Below are 25,679 nucleotides of genomic sequence, written 5' to 3' on the forward strand. Positions count from 1 at the left end.
TTAACAAACTTCAATCTGCACTATGTCAGAAAGCTTTGATGTAAACTTCAGCTCTTCTGGCCCAGTGGTTCTTGAAGATTTTTAAATGACCCCACCCTATTTTTGCATATTTGTGATTATCTCCCCTTTGAAGGGGGCATGACCCTTCAATTGAACAAACTTGAATCCCCTTTGCCCAAGGATACTTTGTGCCAAGTTTGGTTGAAATTGGCCCAGTCACAGGTTCTAAAGAAGAGTCTTAGATTTTTAAGTCTTTAATGTATTTCACTGTAATCTCCCAATTGGAAAGGGACGTGGCCCTTCATTTGAACAAACTTAATACTCTTCACCCAAGGATGAATTGTGCCAAATTTGGTTGAAATTGGCCCAGTGGTTCTCCAGAATAAGATTTTTTAATGTTGTTAATGTATTTTCATTATTTTCTCCCCTTAAAGAAGGGCGTGGCCATTCATGTGAACAAATTTGAATCCCCTTCACTCAAGGATACTTTGTGCAAATCTTGATTGAAATTGGCCCAGTGGTTCTGGATAAGATTTTTAAAAGTCATCAATGTATTTTCACAATTATCTCCCCTTGGAGGGGGCGTGCCTCTTCATTTCAACAATCTAGAATCCCTTCACCCAAGGATGCTTTGTGCCAAATTTGGTTGAAATCATCCCAGTGGTTCTGGAGAAGAAGATATAAATGTGAAAAGTTTACGATGCCGACGACAACCAATTTCAATCAGAAAGGCTCAGCTAAAAAAGAAATAAAAACTATAGGTGAATGGAGACAAATTGATATTATTACATGTACTAGCTGGTTTGGGAGGGGGGCATCATTTTGTTGTTGTGTTTTTGAGGCGATGCAATATTATATTCTCATGATTTATACTAATTTTTGTCTGCAGGACAAGATCAAGCTGAGATTTTTACAGATGTTCAATTGTAGAGATTTTTGAAAATTGGTCAACTTTGGACAGTTTTTGCCTTACCCCTACAGAAATGGGGATGCAGGAGTCCTGAAATTTACCATTTCTGTCCCCCTTGTCCCAAAGATGTTTTATACCAAATTTAAGAAAAATTGGAAGAAGAGATTAAAAATGTTTCATTGTTAACACAATAACGGGCACAAACCAATAGCAAAAGGTCACTCGAGTCAACATGCAACTCTACAGCGACTCCGCCCCAGTCCTGGCCGGGAGGGTATCCACACAGCTCGCATACCAATTACCAACAGTAGTAGGTTTTCTCATGTAAAACTATTTCCGACCATCGTAGGTTGTGGCATGACCAAATTTAATTCATTGTAAAGTACATACTTTATATTTTCTGGTCCAGTGGTTCTAAGGAAGATTTTTAACACTCCCACCCTAAGTTCACCATTTTAAAAATTATCTCCCCTTTCAAAAACGCTCATTCATTTATACTCAATGTTTTTTGTAGCTGAATACACAATCCATGTTCAAAGTGTTAAAATGAACACTCAGAAAAGGAGCTTTCTATCACAAACAAGACATATTATATGTATATATGATCAATTTTAATTCATTCTTGTCATTTCTTTTTCTATAATGAACACAACCTAAGTGAACCTGATAAGAGTCAAATCACACCCGTCACTTTATTTCTCGCACACTCTCAGATTAAACATTCAGAAGACAACAAAAATATCATTCCTTCTCCATCATCAAGAACTGAAACACATGGCATCATAAGACACTATCACTCAATCCTGAAAAAACAATTCCAAAGACAAAAAAAAAGAAGGAAACAAGTATATGCACTAAATCTTGGAATGATTAACTAATGCCACATAAAGTGAGACGCTCCGACAGATCTGGGAAGATGTCACATACCCTGTATAATGACTTCAGATTGGTCGTTTGAGTAATCACATGCATTATATAAAACACATATTTACATACATGTATCACAATAAATCATATAATAAGATATACCATTTCAAACATTTCCATTTATACACCACTTCAGGACTACACATGTCAAATCGTAATCCATTATATTGCCTTTTAGTAGTGATTCTGCAGACATCCATTGAACATTCTATGGGTGGAAATACATAATCTGATATTCATTTCTCTAAATGTTTTTAACATGTCTGTGATGAAATTATTGTCATACACAAGTGACCCAATTTAAAAAAAAAAAGGGGGTAATTCTTTTGGAAAATACTGACAAACTGTGAAAGAAATATATATATATATATATATATATATATATATATATATATATATATATATATAAATGTATACTCTTTTAGATATATACACTTACAAATAACAAACATTGCACCATATAAATTTTCATCCCCCCTTATTTCCCTAAAGCTTTCCATGACAGCACTCATTTTCATTTCAGTAGCAGTTTAACAGCTGTTCCATATTCACCCTTCAAGTGTCTAAGATAATATTTTGTACACTTATGTCATCATGTACATAAAAACTCTGTCAACTTTATAAATCAGTCAATATTCCATAGATCTGTACAATTTGTGACCTACAATTACTCAATAAATGATCACTTCCTCAGGTTTTTATATCTTTAATAAGAATAGGGTGCACTTGTTTGGGTGAACTGGACATTCTTAATAACAAGTAAAATCCCACAACCATAATATACATGCATGTTCCCATTTACAGCAGCAGAAATGAATTTTTCTGTAGATTATATTGGCCCTCTTCCTAATTTACTTCCCTGATCATCAACATTTCAACATCGATCAATTAGAGACATCGACAACAACAAAATTATATGTTAAAGGGACACAACTTAAATAGCGATAAAACTATATCTACTGCAAAAGCACACATACATGCCATCATAAACTAATTAAACAGCATTTGCATGCCATTTATAACAGTGCCGTAGTTTTTCTCATGCGATTTGCACATATGTAAACATAGACATATTTAATAAATAAATTTTTCACAAAAAAAACAAACAATTTGCACATCATATCCAACATATATTTCCATTTCAATCAAATATGATTTTCAACATTCTAAACGTTCATCATCTACTTTCTTCCAAGAGAATTCATAATTGGCGTCCTCTGCTGTTTTGGCACTTTGATAAATAAAAATCATACGATTCGCAATCAGGAACATAAGATATTATGGCTTAGTTCTGTTATTAGTTGGAAAACTTGATTATAATTTATCTTTCTATACATCTCTTTTTTTTTTTTTTTTTAAAAAGGGGGGGGGGGGGGGGCAAAATATTTACATCAAAACAGAACCCACTTTTCAACAAAACTAGACTCTGGAAGACAAACTTTATTGTATTGCAGGCATCCCCCCCATCACATTTTAAAAAGCTTATCAGACTGTGTAAAGAGCAATACAAACAGGAAGATAAAAGTTAAAAACTGTTTAAATTCTTCAAATGTACTAAAAGCTGCCAAAGAAAAATCTGGAATGTATTAAATAAAATTCAGTCTGTCTGTATGTGTGTGTAATATTAACATTTAGTGAAAATTTTTCACAATAAACACATATATATCGTGTATAAAGCAGAAAAGTTTAGCAAGGGTTTAATTTTGGCATTATTAGCGAGGGTGTTGAGATTGCTAAAATTAATTTATTCTGAATCATAAGTAATATTTATCTCTCTTGGAATTTTAAAGTCGCGACAACATAGCTCTTGCTAAATATATGTACACCCTTTCTTATGGGAAAATCGCTAAATTTGTGTCTCACTAAAAATTCCACTTATAATGCATAACACTGTACACACTCACACCCGGTTATGCAAGTCATTTTTAGATAAAAGTTGAATGCGTATATTTGACTATCAGCAACACTTTTTTTGTTGTTAAAATAATAAATAAATATATGCCCTAAACCAACCCCTATTTTCTGTTCAGTGTCCACTGCCCCCCCTTAAGCACTAAATATCACAAATGTCCCAAGTATTTTATACAATAATATCTGGCATCTGCCTTTAACACACACCCATTATAGTTGTTTTTTTTCTCCCCTTCTCTCTTTAAACCCATACATAAACACTGCATAACAAAAACTACTAATAATTTATCATGACATCCATTGTAGACTCTCAAACAGGAAACCTCTTGCAGATTGATTATTTCAGAGGACAATACATAATCAAATCATGATTAAATATTTAGAAAATGTGAATTAAGGTATATTCCATTCAAGTCCACTTGTAAACTAATATGATCCGTCCATCACAAGTCACATATTTTACATTTCAAACAAAAACTATCAAAAATATATTTCTTTTTTCGTCTAATATCTGTGCTATATTTGGAGTGAAAAATAGGTTTGCACTATATTAATAAGCTAATGCAGAACTACACATAGATAATTTCATTGTATTTCATTCTTGACGATTTCATTTATCTTTTTATCAACAACCATCATTACGCAGAAACAATGGGGAAATATATCTTCCAGTAGCTTCAGCAGCCATAGTTCAACTTCACCATCAGAGGTCATTTTCCACATGGTGACTAGAATCAATCATTTGTAAGGATCTAACATGAACTTAACAAAAAGCCCCAAAATGCCTTCACACAGTTTTAAAAAGAATAGCTTCACAAAAATACAAAAGAAAACAAATTATTCAACAATCATAAAAGAAAAAAAATTCATAGTCAATGTTGAGCGAAATCATACTATGTACCAAGGTTTAATGTTCTCTCATCACTGTGTACATTTTTCTTCTTCAAACAAGCAAAAACAAAATAAAACAAAAGAAATAAAAAAAAATCCAAAAAATAAATAAATAAAAAAAAATTCCCCAAAAATTCATCTCTTATTATTCTCCAAAGTCTTTTCTACTCTTAATTCCTGTCAAGAAGGGAACCCGAAATATCTTGCACGAACTATGTTAATACTTGATGTTCCAAATTCTGTTGACATTTTCTTCCTGGATGAATAAACTATGCTTTGGGCTGTGCCTTTGATGATCATGAGGTGTGCAGGCCTTGTTTCTAAATCTACCACCACAACCAGGCCTTTGTCAATGTGTGTTAAGGTCACAGAGCCTTGTTAATGAGGGTCCAGCACCTTTCATTGCAGTATATAGCAACAACAATAAAACAAAACCGCATCAACTAGTTGTCTCGCCTGGCTTTTTTCTTCTTGCTTTTAGGCTTGGCTTCAACCCAGGAATCTAAATGACCACAAAGGATAAACATTAATAGACTTTTATCATGCATTTAATGTTCTTTTTGATATTGCTCTCTACCATTAGATATATATATATATATATATATATATATATATATATATATATAGATAACTTGAAATATACAATGTTGGGTACCCAAGTTTGCCAAAGAAAAAAATGACAAACAAAATGGTATGAAATTATTCTACTTTGTATTCAAATTTCATATTCTTAATCACTTGCACATAAATAAGTATGCATTCTATAATTGTTTAATAAAAAATATCCATACAGTTTCATTAAATCCTCCTGAAAGTTTACCAAAACAATCTATAGCAAGAGTAACCTCATTTACATAAATAAACAAATATAAATTGAACAAAAAACAAATTCTATGCAGTACCTTTTCACAAATGTGGCCGTGTCTGAGAAATTATTGATATTTTTTTTTGGCCTACCGTATTTTGCCGAATATAATACGCAGTGGTGTTTAATACGCACCCCCCACTTTGAGCCTAAAAGTTGGTGAAAAAACGCACTTCGGGTGTATAATACGCAGCAAAAATTTTGACCAAGCGGTAATCTTTATTTTATACTTGGTGTTAATTTTCACTTAATATTTTTGCAGAAATAATGAATTCTAAACAACGCACAATAATTTGCAAACTTTTTGAGATGAGGTCTACATCGCGGTAATCTTCAATGAGAATCTTCAGGGAAATATCAACCCGGACAAGCCTGTTCATTTCAGCAAAGCACGAGATTTTGTAGCATTAAAGTCTTAACTGACTCGATATTTCCTTTGTTGAAACTTAAAATCAATCAAATAGCCGATGTTATAAAAATAAAATGAAACAATTAAACTATCGCTTATTTTACTGTAATCAACACACCATGGTAGGTACAAAGATGCAAATTATCAACTCCTCGTTAACTACGATGACTATTAAAATGTGTGGAAAAAAAATTTGTTAGGTATTTCTTTACCCGGAGGGGGTATCTAACAAAAGCAGTGTACACAACAATGGCTTCGTAAAACACACGCTTTTACGCAAGAATAGTTATTTCAAAGATTCAAATAAGTATTTCATTAAAAATTAGGCCTATTCATAAAACTTACAGTAAACAAACTTTTAGCAAGTGACAAAATTATTTTCCAACAATTTTAGCACGTGTCAAGGCATTATTGTGTACACATGCTTTCAATAATGGCGGCATGCGATGTAATGAATAGTCAGATCCAATGCAATTTGATTGGCTGTTTGTTTCATGATAATTGAATTATTTAGATATTGTAAGTATATATATCACATTTTCTGCAATTTTACGTTTCTGTAGTAATTTTCTTGAGGTCGAATTTTCTACTTAATAAATAGGTGAACGTGAAAAGGCGCGGCGTACAGTATCCGAAGCCTTGGTCTTTGAGTGAAATATTACACTACTTAATCGCCGAGTTTCATCTGGAAAAAAAGGTCAAAAACCTATTGTGGTATATAATACGCACCCCTTTCTGACACAAAAATATTCTCTAAAAAAAGTGCTTATTATATTCGGCAAAATACGGTAATCATTATTTTTTGTTGCTCTCATCAAAATACTTACCTCCAATTTCATCAAATGAGACAGATGACCCATCATTTTCAGCACTTTTCACCTCAGCCTCAACATCTACAAATACAAGTACAGTACATTACATACACCTGTCTAAGTCCATTTTCTGTTTCCAGTTATTGATATACCAGGGCTGTCACTGAATTCATCAGAAATCAGAAGATAACTGGTTAAAAAAAGAAGGAAAACACCTCATCCTACCTGGAAAAATATCATTTTCTGTCACTATAAATCAAACCCACACTGTTTCATTTTTTTCTCTCTCTCAAAAATTGAGCTAATCAAAGGATTTCCTCTGAAAAGAGGAAAAATCACACCCTGATATACGCACAAAAATTCTAGCTGTGTTTTATTTCTTTGTAAAATTGCATTGAATGATTAAGAAAATGTCATCCTACACTATTTCGTTAATGTTTAGTGACTGTGTAGACATTCTTGTACATGCAACTGTTTCAGCTTTGAGTACTAGAAAATATTTGCTGCTGTTTTAGTCCTCATAAATCATTTAATGATCTCTCGTTTCTCTGCTATGTTTGAATTTGCCAGACAACAATGAACAATGGGGTGAAATGGGGAAAAAAAATATTCATAGGTTGAATATTTCTACATGTACAAAGAAATTACATTCACGACAAAGTTTTTTTTAATACTATTTTCCTAAAAACAACTCACGTGGCTGTTCGGCTGTTTTAGGTTTCTTTGATTCGGAGACGGCTTCTGGGGGTGCTTTGACGGTTTTTGAATCTGAGGAAGTGTCGGACTTGACTTTTGATTTCTTTTGATCAGCTTGAGTAGCATCGGCTGCCTTCTTCGTCTCTTTGGCTGACTCGGGCTTCTTCACCACCTCCTCCTTCTTCTGCAAGCATGTGAAGAAGAGCAGATAATGCAAACACGTTTTCCCCAATTCAGAACAAGCAAGACAACACGAATGGAGTGGAGTGAATTTCAGTGAATGGAGAGGTGACAAAAGCTGTATATAATCAGTAAAACAATTTGTATTTATTTCTAGGTCATTGAATTAGATGACTTTTTGTCATATGACCACATCTTACTGCTGGCATTATTTTCTACGAAAAATGACTGTATTTAAGCTTCTTCCACGACAGAAAATGGTGGTTATCCTTCCCAATAGTGTGATTGATTTTAGTGATTTTGAGAGAGAATAGAATTTACAGCTTGAATGCAGAAAACATCATTTAGGCCAAAATTTGATCAATCCATACTGGTTCATCTATAACGGTCAATGACAATGCCTGAAGTATTGTACAGAATCTTTCAGTCCTTATCTATTCAATTACAAAATCATTTTAATTCTTAATAATTATCAATAGAAGTACCAATATATTTCCGAATTACTTTAGGTCAATTCAACTTAATTGATAGATTATCATCCCCACCCGCCCCTCAAAAATTGGCCCGCCCCGAATTTTTTTATTTTGCGTAACTTGCGATTTCCGGAAAATGTTCATGTCAGATTCCTGTATTTACACATCTTGTTTACATTTCCGGTATAGCAACGTGAAAAGCCAAGTGAAGAAAATAGATCTATATGGTTTTCCTAATATCTCGCGTTCTTACAGGCGTAAATCTTGAAGAAGTTAGGTATATTTCTGTTTGAAATTAAAGCTTCACCTGGAATTCGTCTGTGAAAATAGCATTTAATGATATCCATCTGGCATTAAATGATGCGCTTCTGTTGAAAAAAAAAAAATCGTTTGTCTTTAATATTTTTATCAGAAAATAAAAATTAAAAAACAAAATCCTCCCACCTGCCCTATACTTTTTGGTGACCCTGGATGATAATCTACTAATTAAGTTGAACTGGCCTAATCAATAAAATTTATTTGATCATGACACCATAATGGTGACAAATCCTGCACTACGTGAAAATGTATTACCCTGTCCATTAATAAATAAATTCTATAGTGTGAACTTTTCACTTTGTCTTGGTAACACTGCATCAAACATCACCATTCTTTGATATAACATAAAAGGATCCTGCATTTATAGTGTGCAATGGAAAATGAAGAAACTGGATTATAATGGAGTTAATACTTAACAAGAGACCCACAGGCCTTATCATTCATCTAAGTACTAGTGGAAAGTATCACTACTCCCAAGGCATATTAGATTCTTAAGACTTTATAAGCGATACAAAACAACCGGTATAGTCTTGAGGAATCAACCTACATGTAGTTTAGGTATCTTCTGTGAAGACCGTATTCAGGGTTAGTTTTGCCCTTCTTCACTTGCAGACAGTTTTGCCCCATTTTAAATTAGACCAGACACAATCGCACAATAAGAGAGATGAGGGAGAGAACAGCTTCGACCAGTGAATGAGTGCGAAAATAAAATAAAGGGGAGCCAATATTTCCCTGTATACAGTACATAAGAATAACTGTTTAAATGAGAAATATTACATCTGTTGCAGAGGCTCCTTTCTTTTTTTTGGGTGACGTTTTATTTTTATCCTCTGGTGTGCTTGACTTGACTTTTTCTTCACTTTTCTTCTCTGGTTCAACCACTGCTTTCACTGCTTCACTTGGCTTTTTCTCTGGTTCACTTGGCTTTTTCTCTGGTTCACTTGGCTTTTTCTCTGGTTCACTTGGCTTTTTCTCTGGTTCTTTAGTGGCTTCTGTCTTTTTCTTATTCTTGGTTTTTTTGCTGCTTTCAGTTGACGTCTCCTTCAAAATTTAGTAGTATTTTAGTGTATGCGTACCTATTTTAGGGTGTTAAAAATTTGGCACCGTCGGAGCTGATGCACTATTTAGCATAATCATGATTTAGTACTTCTTCTAGACATGAGAATAGATAAAAAGAGAATTTCATATTTTAGCACAACTACAAATTAGTGCTATTGTTTTCATCACCAAAGCCGCTAAAATTTAAATCCACTAAAATAAGTTCATGCACAGTGCGTTTTAAAAATTTCCATCTTCAAAGAGTTTTAATCTCTATGTCAGACGTAATACAACTTCAAATAATTTACATTTTTTATGTTGGACATTGTCAATGTACCAATTATTTGGAAATAAAGGCAATTTTATTTTCAAATGAACACACTAAAATTCATTACAATTTGAACCAAGAATTTGTGTATTATGCCCGACTTTCTGCAAATTTTTCACTTTTTCACAGTAACAAAGTTGACATACTTTCAGGTCAGGTTTTGCCTCTGGGGTCTTCTCATCTTGGACAGTCACAGTCTCCTGCTGCAAATAAAAACAATGTCAATATGGATTTCTTGAAAAGTACGATGTCACAAAAAAGTGATGTTTTATTCTTGAAGCACATAATACTGTAAAGGTGAAAATTTCATAAGGAGGAAATATTGACAAATTTATGAACAGCTTCGATACGTCAAACTTTTATCCTGCAATTTAATAATCACTATATGAAAAAGAGAGAGTAGAGTGAAAAATAGTCAATGATTCAACTCTCAGAAGAAAAGGCAAACTTTTATCTCATCAATAGAACACTGTTACAGTAGTTATGTCACAGTGGTTTTTTCCCCCTACCATTTGGAAATAGTACCCAAACCCATTTAGTTGAGAAATTTAGAATGAATATAGAACAAATTGGGATTTCTCTATACAAAAAACAAATGGCATTGATTTTAAAATGAACCCTGAATAAGCCATACTCAAAAGGATAAACAAATAAACATTTTACAAACATGCACCATATTATTATTTTTTTTTACATCTCCATTCCATTTAAAAGGAAGTAAAAATATTAGATAACTCATGAATTTTTTTTATTTCATACAAAGTGAATCGTGAGCCTTTAAATCATATTTTACAATGTCATATGGTTCAATGGCATTTTTTAAGACTTAAAATTGAGAAAAGCCGATAGTTTTAAAATATTTAATGCTGTATGGTCCGATGTTTTGACAAATTTTGTTGTATAAGGAAAAGAAATGGTGTGCGCACCTGCTGATTTTTCTTCTTGATCTTTTTTTTCTGTTCCATGGGTTTACACTTCTCCTCTACGATGGCTTCCTCAACAGGCTCCACGGTCTTCTCCTCGATGTCGGACTCAATGATCGTCTTCCTCTGCTTCTTGTCTTTCTTTGACACCTGAGTGGTCCATCCTCCTGATTACAACAACATCGATAATGTTCACAAAGCTATGGAGAAATTTATTTCAAAGGCATACATGTACTCTAACACATTAAACTACATTGATTGCAGCATTAAAAAAAATTTAAACACTTTTGTCAGTTAATTTCACAGAAGTCGAAAGTATGAAAAGTTTACAGACAGACAGACAGACAGACAATGGACAAAGGGTGATTAGAAAAGCTCACTTAAGCTTTCAACTCAGGTGAGCTAAAAATTCTAAACACTCTTGTCAGTTCATTGCAAACACCTGAACAAATAGTTTTCTTCCTGTTTCATGCTGGTGCACTAGTAACTATTAGACATCAGTAAATAAAAAAACAAACAAATACAGTATGTGTACTTATAAATATATTCAAAGGAAGTATCCTACATTTTTAAATCCGGCATATTTTGTTCCTACATTTCCATTTTTTTTTTTTACCGTCAACATCTTTTCCCATTTCTTTATTATCTTCAACATCTTTACCGATTGAAATGATAGCCATTTCCTTAACAATGTGAACAAAGTGTATATCAATCTTGATAAATATAGTACGGATATTCTTACAGCTGGGAATATTCCAACAAAACTGAAAGTAAATCGTAACTATAGAAAATAATGCTAACCTGCCTCATGAAGTATGCTGATGTAAACTGTGTTGCAGTTCATGCCGACATATATTTCAAAAAATGTAATCTATTTCTTAAAGAGGCAAAATGTTGATACACTGAAATTTACAGGGTTTTTTTTTTTTATATACATATTATTAAAATCCAAAAATTGTGTTTGTCAACACACTTGTCATAGTCAGTCAACCATGTGCGGAGATCAGAACACCAAGATTTCTAAAATATATGTCAAAAGCATTCAACATGTCAACATATGTTAATGATAAATCAATTTACGGAGCAAGCACAAATAAGAAAGAACAGAAAATTTTCGTTGTAAAAGTTTTTTTCACCAAAGCCGTCAACTGATAGTTGAGTCACGTGACATGTAAACATAAACAGAGCTCGTGCCTTGTTTTGAAAATGAAAAGTTTAGATTTCACGTATACATCTTTGCATTTACTTTTGAAATTTAGGTTTTTTGCTATGTTTTACATAAATCAAATGCTATCATATTATTCATTAAATATCTGAATAATTTTCTGTACCAAATCGTGTCCATGCCCCGATAAAGAACACTTGTTTCGATCTGACATAGACAATAATTACAAAACTAAAGTTTGAAAACATTCCATGGAAAGAAAACAATGTTAATATGTATTACCTGTGTCCCCACTCCTTGGTAAGTTCAAGACGTCAATTTTCAACACATTAGACGCATGCATACATAATGCAGTGGCATACACACAGTCCTCAACTTGTGAGATTGCCTGGGCTCTAATTAAATGACTCATCAACTGTCTGTCAGACATGTGAGATTGCCTGGGCTCTAATTAAATGACTCATCAACTGTCTGTCAGACATGTGAGATTGCCTGGGCTCTAATTAAATGACTCATCAACTGTCTGTCAGACATGTGAGATTGCCTGGGCTCTAATTAAATGACTCATCAACTGTCTGTCAGACATGTGAGATTGCCTGGGCTCTAATTAAATGACTCATCAACTGTCTGTCAGACATGTGAGATTGCCTGGGCTCTAATTAAATGACTCATCAACTGTCTTTTAGACATGTGAGATTGCCTGGGCTATAATTAAATGACTCATCAACTGTCTTAGACATGTCGTGACATGCTTTGAGCAGCATACGCTGGAAAAGGCGCTATATAAAACCAATCATTAATCATTATGTGAGATTGCCTGGGCTCTAATTAAATGATTCATCAACTGTCTGTAAGATATGTGAGATTGCCTGGGCTCTAATTAAATGACTCATCAACTGCCATTTAGACATGTGAGATTGTCTGGGCTCTAATCAAATGATTCATCAACTGCCTGTTTGACATGCACATATTCCATTCACAGACAAGGTAGGCAATTATAACTCACAGGAAACATACCTCCGTCATCCTCAGACACAGGTGAAGATGCCACAGGTTTAGACTCTTCGACATCTTTAGTAGTTTTCTTTACCTGAAAATTTGAAGTAAAAAAATCACTATTTCATATACATTCACTTCTTTGTAAGACTTTGCATTGGAAGTTCATAGAAATCTAATATGAAAAATAGTAGGCATTTCACTCTTCTCGTGCATTATGATTACCAATAAAATAACATAAATAATTACTATTTTCTTTAAAACCAACATCATCAGTACTGTTGGTGAGGGTTTTTTTCTTCTTCACACTTCCAGCAAATACAGTATATGCTTTGTCAACTCTCTGCAGGCAATCAAAATTTTATCTATAATAATTATATTAAATTCTCCACTTGACTTCATAAGATAACAATAATATTTACAATTACCTTTTTATTCTGTTCAGGAGATTTTTTGGCACTTGGTTTTGGAGACTTAGAAACATTTTTTGACTGTGTAGGCGGTTTGGCATTTGTTTTGTTGTCAGTTTCGTCATCACTTACTGCTACAACATGTCCATTCGTCTGGCTCCTGGGAGACTAAAACAGAAAAAAATAATAATGATTCAACAAGCATTACGTAAGTATTGCATAGCAACACATGTCCCATATCAGCACCATGTTAAATCGTTCACAATAATATTTGGTGTGAACAATCTTATATCAACAATTTCTAATTAATCATAAATAAAGAGAAAGTTCACATCATTCATTCAGTAAATTATACGCACAAACTGAGATAAATCAACTGTCCAAAAAACTATATTTGGCAAAAAATTCCCATTAATCTTGTATATCAGCCAACCATGATGAAGCTTAAAATAAATTCTGTTTCCATTATAAGTACTTAAGTGTAATTTAAATGTATTATATTGCTGATATCGATATTACCATTATTTAAAAAATCAGACGATTCTCTCATTAGTATCCTACTAATAGATTTAAAACTCTGCATCAACAACCATAACTATTTCTGATTCCCATTGTTTACAGCATTCCATGATGTCATAATGAATAAACTAACAACTGGCAGGGTGCCCACCAGTTAATGTTTCATGAATCAGTAGGTACAAGGTCTAAAGTAATAAAATAAAATTGTTCAATTAAGAGTTTTTATAACATACACAGAAATTAATGGGTATTGTTAACAAAAAAACAACAACAAAACAACTGTCCACTGAAGTAAGAGAATACTGGGTCTGTGTGGAGTAAAAATGACTCCATCAATGTTGACAATTTTGATATAACTATTGTACCATTCATGATGTACCTCAGATTTGGGAATGTTCATGTCAATCACATGTAACTGTTGTTTAATCCAAGATGAAAGCAAAGGTATGGCTGAACATAAATCCTTGTGTATACTGAATATTGAAAGATCTAATATACAAACTTGTGTGTCCATAACTTCCTGATCTGACAAAACATATACAGCTATCCTTCATTTTTAACAATAATCCATGTTTAAAAAAAATTACACAAAGAAAAGTACTTTTCATTATTCAATTGAGTTTTATTTAAAGGGTGGGTAACATATTAATAGTATCTTTATAATATTAGGCAACATGAGATGTTGATATCAAAATGTCTTGCAAATTTTTCACAACAACAGGTTGGGAACACTTCCCCTATCGCGAGATATTCTTGCTAAAACGTGATTATCCCTCTTTAGCGAGAGAGTAAACATTACCATAAACTGGTGTTTTGGCGTCTTTATTGAAAATAATGGCAAATCCCATGCAACACTAAATAAGTGCAACACATACTCAACATGATGCCAATTGTTTCTATGAAATTGACAACATAGTCAAAAAATTGCACATCAAAGTTGCTGTGTAAGAGGGAAGCAGTCTGAAATCCAATACACATCGTGAGTGTTTTTGTTTTGATTAATAAATTTGCAGAAGTATCAGACATTTTAGCACTTTTTCTTCTTTTCACATGAAACACGAAGAAATGTACTCCACTGGTGTTTTTCGCAGTTGTACAAGATATATTTACTCTCGCTAAAGATGGACAATTGCGATTTAGCGAGAATATCTCACTATAGGGAAGTGTTCCTAACCTGAACAGCTACTGCTCCCATCCAGAAAATGTTCCGACATTTTGTCACATTAAGAAGTTTCTGAATTAGAAATGGAACTTTTTTTTTTAATTACTGACCCCAATTTTTGGGAGCATTGTTTGCAGAAAGACAACATTTTTGGTCTTATCATTATTAATAATATTACCACTGACCCAGTGCACTTGATCAGCTGATACCCAGACCAGTTATCCGCTTTTGAACATTCAATAAATGTTGTAATACTGAGAACAATACACACTTGGCAACAATATCATAACACACAAACACATGACATACGAATTTAACCTTTGATTTCTTTGATCTTTTCCTTTTGTTATCTTCTTCAAAATTAAAGCTTGGTGGTTGACCAGGTGTTTTAAAGCCAAACGCAAAAACCAAAAATGCACAAAGCAAAACTCCAACTACTGGCACGGCAACATGCGGAGAAACCACCTCTGTCAGCTCCATTATTTTGAAGATATGTTATTCTATACACGACATAAAATTTAAGAAAATATGGTTGACAATTTTCTACAACTGCTTTCAGCCTTCTTTCCATACACGTATCACGGGCTCAATCGACGTCAGCATGTGTACTACGTCACAAAATATGTGTAGTTGATAAAATTTATACAAAATTATCTTTTTTCTTCCAGTTATTTAATGCATGAGGATGTGATGGATAATATGTATTTTTTATGTTTGCTAAAAAAAAATTAAAATTATTTCAACACATGGTATCACGTGACCATTAAATCGAAAAATTTCATAATATGGCGTCGATTTGTTGTTGTTAGAAAGTACGTAATGTGAAAATTAGCATTTAACCTGTTCAGGACACTGAAAGTTGTCTCATAAGAGCTAGATTTGGATGTTTCTTGGTAAGACACTGTATTTTGTGTACGTGTGAATAATTTTATAGGCGAAATGACGACTTAAATTACCCCCAAATAAAATGCATGTCACTGATCCTGATGAGATGCTTGTACGCAATGTGAGGTGACGAATCACTTCCTGTTTGTGTGTATATTATCTCTCACCCCTTACACATCTATGAGAGCATCTTTATCAATGTGAGAAATGTAGGGAAAATAAAAATAGTCGACAACCATAATGAGATTAATATCACTTCTGTCTTTAAGGCCATGGAATTTCTGTATGTGACAGTTTAGGGGGAGGGGGATTTCTGTATGTGACAGTTTAGTGGGAGGGGGATTTCTGTATGTGACAGTTTAGTGGGAGGGGGATTTCTGTATGTGACAGTTTGAAGGGAGGGGGGGGGGGTCTGTATGTGACAGTTTAGGGGGAGGGAGATTTCTGTATGTGACAGTTTAGGGGGAGGGGGATTTCTGTATGTGACAGTTCAGCGATTTTTTTCTACCCACTGGTACCGATTCGATTAGGGAAAATAGCATCAAAATCAAACAAATTGGGAATTTTCTACCAATGCATCGGCAAATGATTTCAACTAAAAGAAAAGGCAAAAAAGAACAAAACAAGAAGTATTCATCTCCTTACAAACTTTTTACGGTAATATTCCCTGTTGTGAGACATAAAGAATCGTCGTAGGCTCATTTTAAAATAATCGTAGCTCTACAACATGCGCACTGCCATGTTTTGTACTTTCGATTTAATATCGGAAGTAAACATTTTAATTAACTCGTAAAACGTTTCGGACTAAGTAAATTACAATGTCAGATGTCTATATTTTTCAGCAATTGAATTGGGAATTTTTAGTCTCAAAATTGGGAAAAATCTACGGTTTTTGGCATTGGGAATGGTACCGTTTATTGGTACCAGTTATATAAGGGGGGGAAAACGCTGCAGTTTAGGGGGAGGGGTTTTCTGTACATGACAGTTTAGGGGGAGGGGGGTTTCTGTATGTGACAGTTTAGGGGAAGGGGTTTCTGTATGTGACAGTTTAGGGGGAAGGGTTGCGGTTAAAAACTTAGATGCTGATATGCCTCTCAGTTAGGTAATTTAATTTACACATAGTATTATGGTAGAGACTCAATATTTTTTCAGTGACATTCATCGAGGCTTGATATTTGGACTGACACCTCTTCCAAATCTCAGACCAGTGTCACACAAAGTGATTCAGGAAATCTTGTCTGAACTTCAGCCGCTTGTTGCGATTAAAATGGGTTAAACTGAATTTCTTGTCCGCTTCAACTTTTCGCCTTAGACATCCTATTAACTCCCTATCACATTGAAACATGCATTTCTTACTTTTACATGTTGTAAATCCCACAGTTATTAAAGTTGGATATTTTCGACACCATTGCAGACATTGATTCAAACCACCCAACGTTACTTGCATTGATTCAAACCACCCAAAATCTTTAAGCAGTATGATCCGATGTTTATGCATTATTTAAGTACATCATTACTTTAAAGCAAATTAATGAGTTTTTAAAATTATTAACTTTCCCTTAATTACATGCTTGAAAACATTTGCATGTAAAAGAAAACAGTGAGAAGATTGTTTACTTTTGGGTATCCTTAACACAGATATGTCAAACTTGTCATATGTCAAAGTGAGCCACTGGTCCCAGTCGTGTATATTATATTTAAACATATTTAAAAACTTTGGATATCCAATATGATTAAAATACAGATCTCTCAAATAGCGCACAGCGCAGCTTGAGAGATCCGTATTCAGGGCTTGAAGCTAACATTTTGTCACCAGTCCAGCCGGACCGATGGGGTATAATTTCAACCAGTCCGCAGAAAAATTTACCAGTCCAACAGAGTTTTCCAGAAATAATTAATCATATATCGTTAATGTTATTAAAATGAAATTTGACTCAACATGCCTCAGACAATATTGTAACACTTAAATGTGGGATTTGTATTTACAAATCGGATTCGTCTGATATCTACAGATCGAAGCATGCCAAATGTGTATAAAATTTTATAAATGATGCTTTAGAAAATTAACCAGTCCCATCGGACTGACTAAAACAAATGTCAGTCAGTCCGCCAGACTTTTAACCAGTCACAGACTGACGGGCATGTGTTAATTTCGAACCCTGATATTTTAATCAGATTGTTGGATATCTTAAAACTTGGAAATCACAGCTACTCCGATTGGTCTTGAAGTATTTTTCAACTCCCAAGCACAATACCTACCTAATGTATGTTATAGTCCAGCTAATTTTCCTATCTGTAGAATGCAAGGTGAAGATAATGAACAGTGATCAATCTCATAACTCCTATAAGCAATACAAAATAGATAATATATTGGTATATACCAATACCATGTAGAAGATTTTCACACCTTGTCCAAATATTACAATTGAAATTCACACCTTTTAAAACTATGCTATTGTTTTACTGATCATTGCTTTTGTTGTAAAAACAAACAAACAAAAAAACAAAACACAACATAGGTTAATGGTTTTATCCATGCACATTTAATATTATTTAAATTTATTATTGTGCATTATTTCATTGATAGCTGGGAACTATACTCATTAATTCAGCAAGCATTATTATAGACTGCTTGCAGGGATTTTTTATTATAGACTGCTTGCAGGGATTTTTTATTATAGACTGCTTGCAGGGATTTTTTATTATAGACTGCTTGCAGGGATTTTTTATTATAGACTGCTTGCAGGGATTTTTTATTATAGACTGCTTGCAGGGATTTTTTATTATAGACTGCTTGCAGGGATTTTTTATTATAGACTGCTTGCAGGGATTTTTTATTATAGACTGCTTGCAGGGATTTTTTAGGATCTGTGGGGGGGCCGAAATAAGGACCCATTCCCAATACAGGACCATATTGAAAACTAGCATTAATATCGCTAAATATGTCATCCTGGATGGCTTTATTATTATATATATGCAGGGGTGTGATTTTTCCTCTTTTCAGAGGAAATCTTCCGATTGGCCCAATTTAAAAAAATGAAACACTCACACTCTGTGTTTCATCTAAAGTGACAGAAAATGATATTTTACCAGGTATCTTGAGGTATTTTCCTCCCTTTTTGACCTGTTTTCCTCTGATTTCTGAGAAATTCACTCACAGCCCTGCAATGCTAAAAAGCAAGTATTTTTTCCAATTTTTGCTTTAAAATTCCCAAACAATGAAAGCAAACAAATCAAATCAGGGTAGTCTTATTGTTAATAAATGTCCTTCAGAGGTTACAATTTTTGCTTCAAAATTGTTATGTAAACCTAATTTTTTAAGGTCAGGTCAGGATGAGTCCAATGATGCATTGATTCGAGTTTTCTCCTTACTTCATTGTATGAAATGGTTTTTTCCAATTTCAAGCAAATGTTGCTATTTTTCCCAATCAGAAAGGCCCAGGCCCTTGAAATCAAGACATTAAAAAAAAATAGCATGCTTGATCAAAATAGAAAGTAGAATCCCTGAGAACGACAAATTTATGGTGGTTAAATAAAGCTAAAATTGCATGAAATTCCAAAAAGTGGTTGTGAAAATCATGGTCATTGGGGGGGGGGGGGGGGGGGGGGGGGGCATCAGTGTTTCACTAACACATTGGTATTTATTTAATTTTTTTTAGAATACAACAGTTTTTAATCTTTATTTCAGGTGTAACAAATATGGGTGACAATGGAGGCACCAATAGCTCAGTGAAAATCCAGTTAACATCAGCATTCAGCAATTTAAAAGTCGGACAAGAACAAGATTTCCCTGGAAGGTATATCGTTTTACCACAGACATACTTAATCAAACAGAAGTAATTCAGAGTTCATCGTTGTTAGCCATGCTCATCGAGTCCGGGAGTACCTACCCTTCCTCAAGCTGTGGCTGTTTGATCAGCGAAACACTTGATTTTCATTATTATATATGAAATGACACAATCATTTATTGACCAATCACAGTCATGATGACATATTTTGATATTTTAATGGCAGCACCTACAAGTAAAATGTGTAACATTTGTTTACAAATAATAGCCAAATAAATTACTTCTGGAGAACTCGTACCCAGGAGAACTCGTACCCAGAAATTTGGGTACGAGTTCTCCTGGAGAAGTGGCAATCTCCATTCATCAACACTTTCATGCAACACAGCATGTTTAGAATTTTTTACCAACAGATTTCAAATAAAGTATGCAAGTGGAGAATTACAAGTCATAGGTAATTTTAAGTATTTTGCGAAAGACTTCTGGTGGGCAATATAGAGGAAGATGTTTATTCATTTTGAGATCACTAAATCAAAGGGCAAGGTCATAAATAAAAACAATTATTTTTGAAATGTTTTTTGTATGACAGAATAATTCAATATATTCTCCGATATTGCTCAACTTGCGGAGTTTGTATTGGTACAAAGGTAGGAAAAGGTACAAGATGTTAAGATAATGGTAGAATCAATGGTCAGAATTGCATAGAATTTCATGGATAATGGATTCTGTATATTGAATATTGCATGGATTTTGTATTTTTTTGAAGATTTGAATTTATGTGACAAATATAATGATTTTACAGTATATTTTGTATTAAACATTTCATACAGTCGATTTGCAAGCCACAAGCCATTCGGGCAACCATTTTCAGGAAATCCACATGCCCGAACTCAATTTCACTTGCCCGAAAAAAAAAAAGAATAATGAAAGTCGTTGAAAATGAAAGTAAATTATACACTTGCGAAATCTGAATAATTTTCAAGACAAATCCGGAACAGACCGAGTGAAGATGCGTAATTAATGAAACGAATGACTTTGCTTGGGGCGAGTTATTCTAATTCTATGACTTGAGCATGCGCGTGATATTTATTTACTTCCGATTGTCAAAGTAAAACTCTGATGGGTAATTTTTTTTTACAAGCCAGTCGGACTTGTTGCCAAGCAGATTTTACAAGTCCTACAGGAAAATCACTGGCCACAGGCGTTCGGACTCCCGCTAATTTCGCAGACTGTTCATATGAATTAAACCAGTGAGCTTTTTAAATATATGATATGTGGATTATGTATAGGATTAATTTTTATTGGGTCATGTTATGGTATTGTACAGTCCATCTGTCTGTCTGTCCATCTGTCAGCACCTTGTGGGCAGACAATGACAGTACTTGTAAGGCTAGGATCATCAAATTTGGTACACATGTTCTCCATAACTAGAGGAAGAAACTTGATGTAATTCAAAGTCAAAAGGGTAGGAGTCATTTTACAGACACAAAACAAGATAGAAATGGTACTAACAAGTCAAGGATAATGATACTCATATTTAAACATAATAGATGCACATCTGTCTGTCTGTCAGCACCTTGTGGGTCAGATAAAAATAGCACATTGTACATGTACTTATAAGGCCCGGACCATCCAACTTGTACACATGTTTCATATGATTAGAGGAAGAAGTCTATTGCTGTTCAAGGTCAAAAGGCAAGGTCAAACTTTCATTGGTAATTTTATAGAAACAGTACTCAAACTTAATACTCAACCACCATAGACAGGGTGTATAATGAGAAGGTGCAGTGTGTTGGTCTCTTCATCCATCAGCACCTTTGTGGGACTGATAAAAAAAGTACTACTAAGGCTGGGAGTACTAATAGTAAAAAGTATTACCAAGGCTGGGAGTACTATTAGTAAAAAGTATTACTTAGGCTGGGAGTACTAATAGTAAAAAGTACTACTGAGGCTGGGAGTATTAATAGGAAAAATTATTACTTAGGCTGGGAGTACTAATAGTAAATAGTATTACTAAGGCCGGGAGTACTAATAGTAAAAAGTACTAGTAAGGCTGGGTGTACTAATAGTAAAAAGTACTAGTAAGGCTGGGAGTACTATTAGTAAGAAGTACTACTGAGGCTGGGAGTACTAATAGTAAAAAGTATCAGCAAGGCTGGGAGTACTATTAGTAAAAAGTACTAGTAAGGTTGGGAGTATTAATAGTAAAAAGTATTACTAAGGCTTGGTGTACTAATAGTAAAAAGTACTACTGAGAAAGCTTTCTTCAGTTTGGTGTATAACAAAGTCATCATAGAACTAAAATTAACTAATACTCCCCAATATTAGAGAAAAAGCGAAAGGAACATTGTCATGGTTTATATGGAAGTTATGTTTTCTTTGATTGCTACTGCATTTCTGAATATATTGTGGGTGACACATGTAGTTTTGCAGCCTAAGGGGGTTACTCATGTTTTCTTTCTTCAAACATTTATACATGTATTAAGAATTTAGACTCTTTGTTTTTCTTCGTAGATGTAAAGAGGACCTGAAATTGCTCGGAGGAAGTGACAGAAATGAAATAGATGCCTTATGGTCAGCTGTGTAAGTAGTTTTCATTGTTTGTAAAATTGTACTGACTGTGCACTGTCAATTCATCTTAATATTCACAATATGATTACGTTATTTAAAGACGTTTGCTCCTATAGATTTAATTAGCTACAGCTTGTAGAGATCTTGTCAATTTTTACTTGTTAATTAGAATTTCATTTTATCATTGCAAATAGATTCGGTACTCAATTTCACTACATATAATTTAGTATCAGAAAGTTTAATATTTAAGAGTTAAAAGAAAAGGCTGAAAGTCAGCATTATTTTCTCTCAGATTGTTTTCTATTTCTTTATTTTTACATCACAGACTATTAAATGTAACACTCTAAATTTAGTATACCCTCAAGACATTCAGTATTACATTGTATTTGATATGTGCAATAAAAGCTATTTTGACTTTGGAAGAGTTTTAATAGTTATACCAAATGCTGAATTTTTCCTTTGTATTCCAGGATTGGTCCAGATTCATCCAGGGAGGAGGTGGGTGCTGAAGTTCAGAATACCATCAAACACAAGAAGAAAATTCCTAAGAGAATGGAACCTTATCCCCAGGAGGTCATTTTTTCTATGCAGAAAATCTCTTTAGATCATGAAAAGTGTGAAAATGAACAGTGCATGTGTTCAAAGCAAGGATGTCAGAGAGAGACTGGAAAAATGTACAATTACGCCAAAGTTGCCACTCTGACTCCGCCTCCTCGTAAATACATCAGGGAGGCTCGGCTAAAATATCATCATTCAGAGAAGGATAGAAAGCACATTATTAGGGCAGCACGATTAAAGTTAATGAAACCAGGAAGGCAAAGTGAACAAATTCCACTGCACGGAAAGGAAACAACATTACCAGCAGTGGGACATGATTTGAATAGTCAAGCAAGTAGTAATTTTCTCTTTGGGTCGGAATGTAAAACAAACCTTCAGAACTTTTCTTCTTTAATGCGGGGCTCCAGGGAAACCGCGAAAGATTTAGAATGCACCAGTCTTCATAAGAAGTTAAAATCTTCCAGTCATAAGCACCACTTCAGGTCGAAAACTGACCCGATTGATTTTGCCCATGGATCTAGAGCTTTGGGTTCTGATACATCAAAGAACAAAACGGGTGACCAGTACTTGGAGAGAAGTTGTTCACAGGAGGCCAGGCTAGATGACATGACAGTGAATGAATTGGCATGCTATTTTGACGATTTTGTTTATATTCCCAAGAAAATGTCAAGTATGGCAGAAATGATGTATATTTAGGGTACCGATGTTGTTTGCACAATCTGATTCACTTTGAGATAGTAACTGGGGTCTCCTGAGTAAAGTGTACTTTTTTTCAGTGACTTTAATAGATGCTTGTACCTTGTAAATCACAATTTTTGAGATAGAAAAGGAAGTTTTTGTATAAATTGCCTCGTGTGATTTGTTAGTGGGCTTAAGTTATTTTTTTTCCAGTGGTTGTAGCTATGTTTTAAGATACTTTTGAGAGAAGTGCAGAGAGGACTATGAAACTTTTTAACATAACTGATAAGTCCAAGCGGAATCACAGACCGAGTTCTGATTTTTTCAGAAATAGTATATTTGTGAATACGTTTGTGAAGGTAATCATTTCCCAGTTTATCAGTACACAGGAATTTAGTTATCAGTGGATTAGTCATCCATAGGAAAGGGAAATTGTAACAGGTCTGAGAACTATTGTTTTAATTTTAATGAAATGACATCATTCAGGATACAGAAAAAGTGAATATTTTATCATTTCAGTTGTATCTATATAGATGTATGCTAGTATATACCACTAACATTTTGAATATGCAGTGTGATATTTTTTTTTATGTTTAAAAAGGGGTCAGTTGAAAGTGACTGTTTCAATGTCATAAGAAAGATTCAAATTTTTTTTTCTGTTTTGGATTTTGAAGATTCTTGCCGTATGAATGCTTGTACAAAAGTTTGGTTTGTTGACCCATTATTATTATGTCATTTTTTCTGTTTGAATAAATTGCATCCAATATCTTGAATCAATACAAAGTTTTTCTCTGTAGAGTGCGAGTTTCGTCCAGTTCTTTATATACATGTATATCTTTTAAAGTCTTCTTGACACAATTCAAATACAGTTTCACTCTCTTTATTGAGGAACATCGTCACATGCCACGGCCGAAACGTACATTCCTCTTTCCTTTCACCCGCGGCTAATCGCCAAGCTTCCCAGCAAGACTTAATCGGAGATTTAAACTGTTTATAGAATGTGGTTATATTACTCTGACCAGTGAGAGCGCTTGTTCTTCCACAAACAAATGCAAAACCATTGTGTACACGTGTTTAACATTGGCAGTTATGAAGGTGCATTTATGAGGATCATAATATTTTCTGTCACTAAGAAGAGGCGGTGAGAAGTCTTTATACTAACGGGTGTTTCTAATGAAATATTCGGAGACTAATGACGACGAGTGTTGTGTATTGGTATTTACACACCCCCTCCCTTCCCATCTTTTGGAACCAGTGGACATTTACAAGAAATAAACCACGAAACTCTTCAGAGGTCATTGATCTGTAGGACTTTTGTTTACTATAATTTCAGTGCAAAAAGAACATATTTTCATTGCCACATCCATTATAGCTGTTTTACTTCTATTGATAACGGATTGCGTCATGCATATTTATAAGAAACGAAGAAATGGCCACACAGAGAACCACGAGTGAAGGAAAAGAGGAGCGTAAGTTTCAGTCGTGGCGTGCAAAGATGTATTGAGGAATAACACACCTGAGAAATCCGATATCGATGGAAAGTGGAGGATATGTTCAATAGTAATATGAAATTGAAATTTCAAATTTACGTTATGTCTCCCCTCTTCCAGGGGGAGACATTGTTTTTGTACTTTCTGCCATCTGTCACAAAATCTTGTGAATGTTTCTCCTATCTAACTTGTCCGATAGACTTTAAACTTTGTACAATGCTTCATTATACCCCACGCAATGAAGTTGCGGAGGGTATAATGTTTTTGACCCGTCCGTCAGTCCCTTTCTTGTCAGCGCAACTCCTCTGAGACCGCTCAACAGAATTTCGTGAAACTTTGTAGTTAATAAGGACACACTGTAGATATGTATATTCCCAGGAAATTCTGATTCAATATTTTTTCTGGGAGTTGTGCCCCTTTAAAACTTAAAATTTCGAGCCCATCTGTCCTATTCTTGTCAGCTTAACTCTTCTGAGACCACTCAACAGACTTTCGTGAAATTTTGTACTTAATAAGGACACACTGTGTAGATGTTCATATTCCCAAGAAATTCTGATTTAATAATTTTTCTGGGAGTTATGCCCCTTTTGAACTTAGATTTCAAGACCATCTGCTCTGTTCTTGCAGTAATGCATAGCCCCGTCGTTCTACGTATTTAACAGTACAATCGAAAAACAATAATTTAATGCTCTTAATTGTATATATATATATATATATATCACATACATATTACTAAGCATTGGGAGGGATTGCACCCCTTTCATTTTGAGAAAGAGAAA

At 34.1% G+C, this 25,679-nt stretch overlaps 2 protein-coding genes across 5 annotated transcripts; one reads left to right on the plus strand and one right to left on the minus strand.

The window, feature by feature from the left end:
• Window positions 1-1,499: 1,499 nt before the first annotated feature.
• LOC125669009 (transcriptional regulator ATRX homolog) lies at window positions 1,500-15,560 on the minus strand. Of its 4 annotated transcripts, none has more exons than XM_056162676.1 (9): window positions 15,252-15,560; window positions 13,271-13,420; window positions 12,864-12,936; window positions 10,685-10,848; window positions 9,905-9,958; window positions 9,170-9,433; window positions 7,422-7,602; window positions 6,741-6,806; window positions 1,500-5,141 (listed from the first exon to the last, which is right to left on the minus strand). In XM_056162676.1, the coding sequence occupies exons 1-9, from the start codon at window positions 15,411-15,413 to the stop codon at window positions 5,083-5,085; spliced, it is 1,173 nt and encodes a 390-aa protein (XP_056018651.1). In that variant the 5' UTR covers window positions 15,414-15,560; the 3' UTR covers window positions 1,500-5,082. The 4 variants fall into 4 exon arrangements, with proteins under 4 accessions (XP_056018651.1, XP_056018649.1, XP_056018650.1 ...); XM_056162674.1 differs by having other exon boundaries at window positions 7,422-7,605; XM_056162675.1 differs by having other exon boundaries at window positions 9,905-9,961.
• A 131-nt stretch (window positions 15,561-15,691) lies between these two features.
• Window positions 15,692-24,183, plus strand: LOC125668480 (uncharacterized). The gene is made up of 4 exons (XM_048902693.2): window positions 15,692-15,826; window positions 19,507-19,615; window positions 22,118-22,186; window positions 22,645-24,183. The coding sequence occupies exons 1-4, from the start codon at window positions 15,817-15,819 to the stop codon at window positions 23,426-23,428; spliced, it is 972 nt and encodes a 323-aa protein (XP_048758650.1). The 5' UTR covers window positions 15,692-15,816; the 3' UTR covers window positions 23,429-24,183.
• Window positions 24,184-25,679: the final 1,496 nt, after the last annotated feature.

This window comes from Ostrea edulis, chromosome 4 (assembly GCF_947568905.1).
Source record: "Ostrea edulis chromosome 4, xbOstEdul1.1, whole genome shotgun sequence".
NCBI lineage: Eukaryota > Metazoa > Mollusca > Bivalvia > Ostreida > Ostreidae > Ostrea > Ostrea edulis.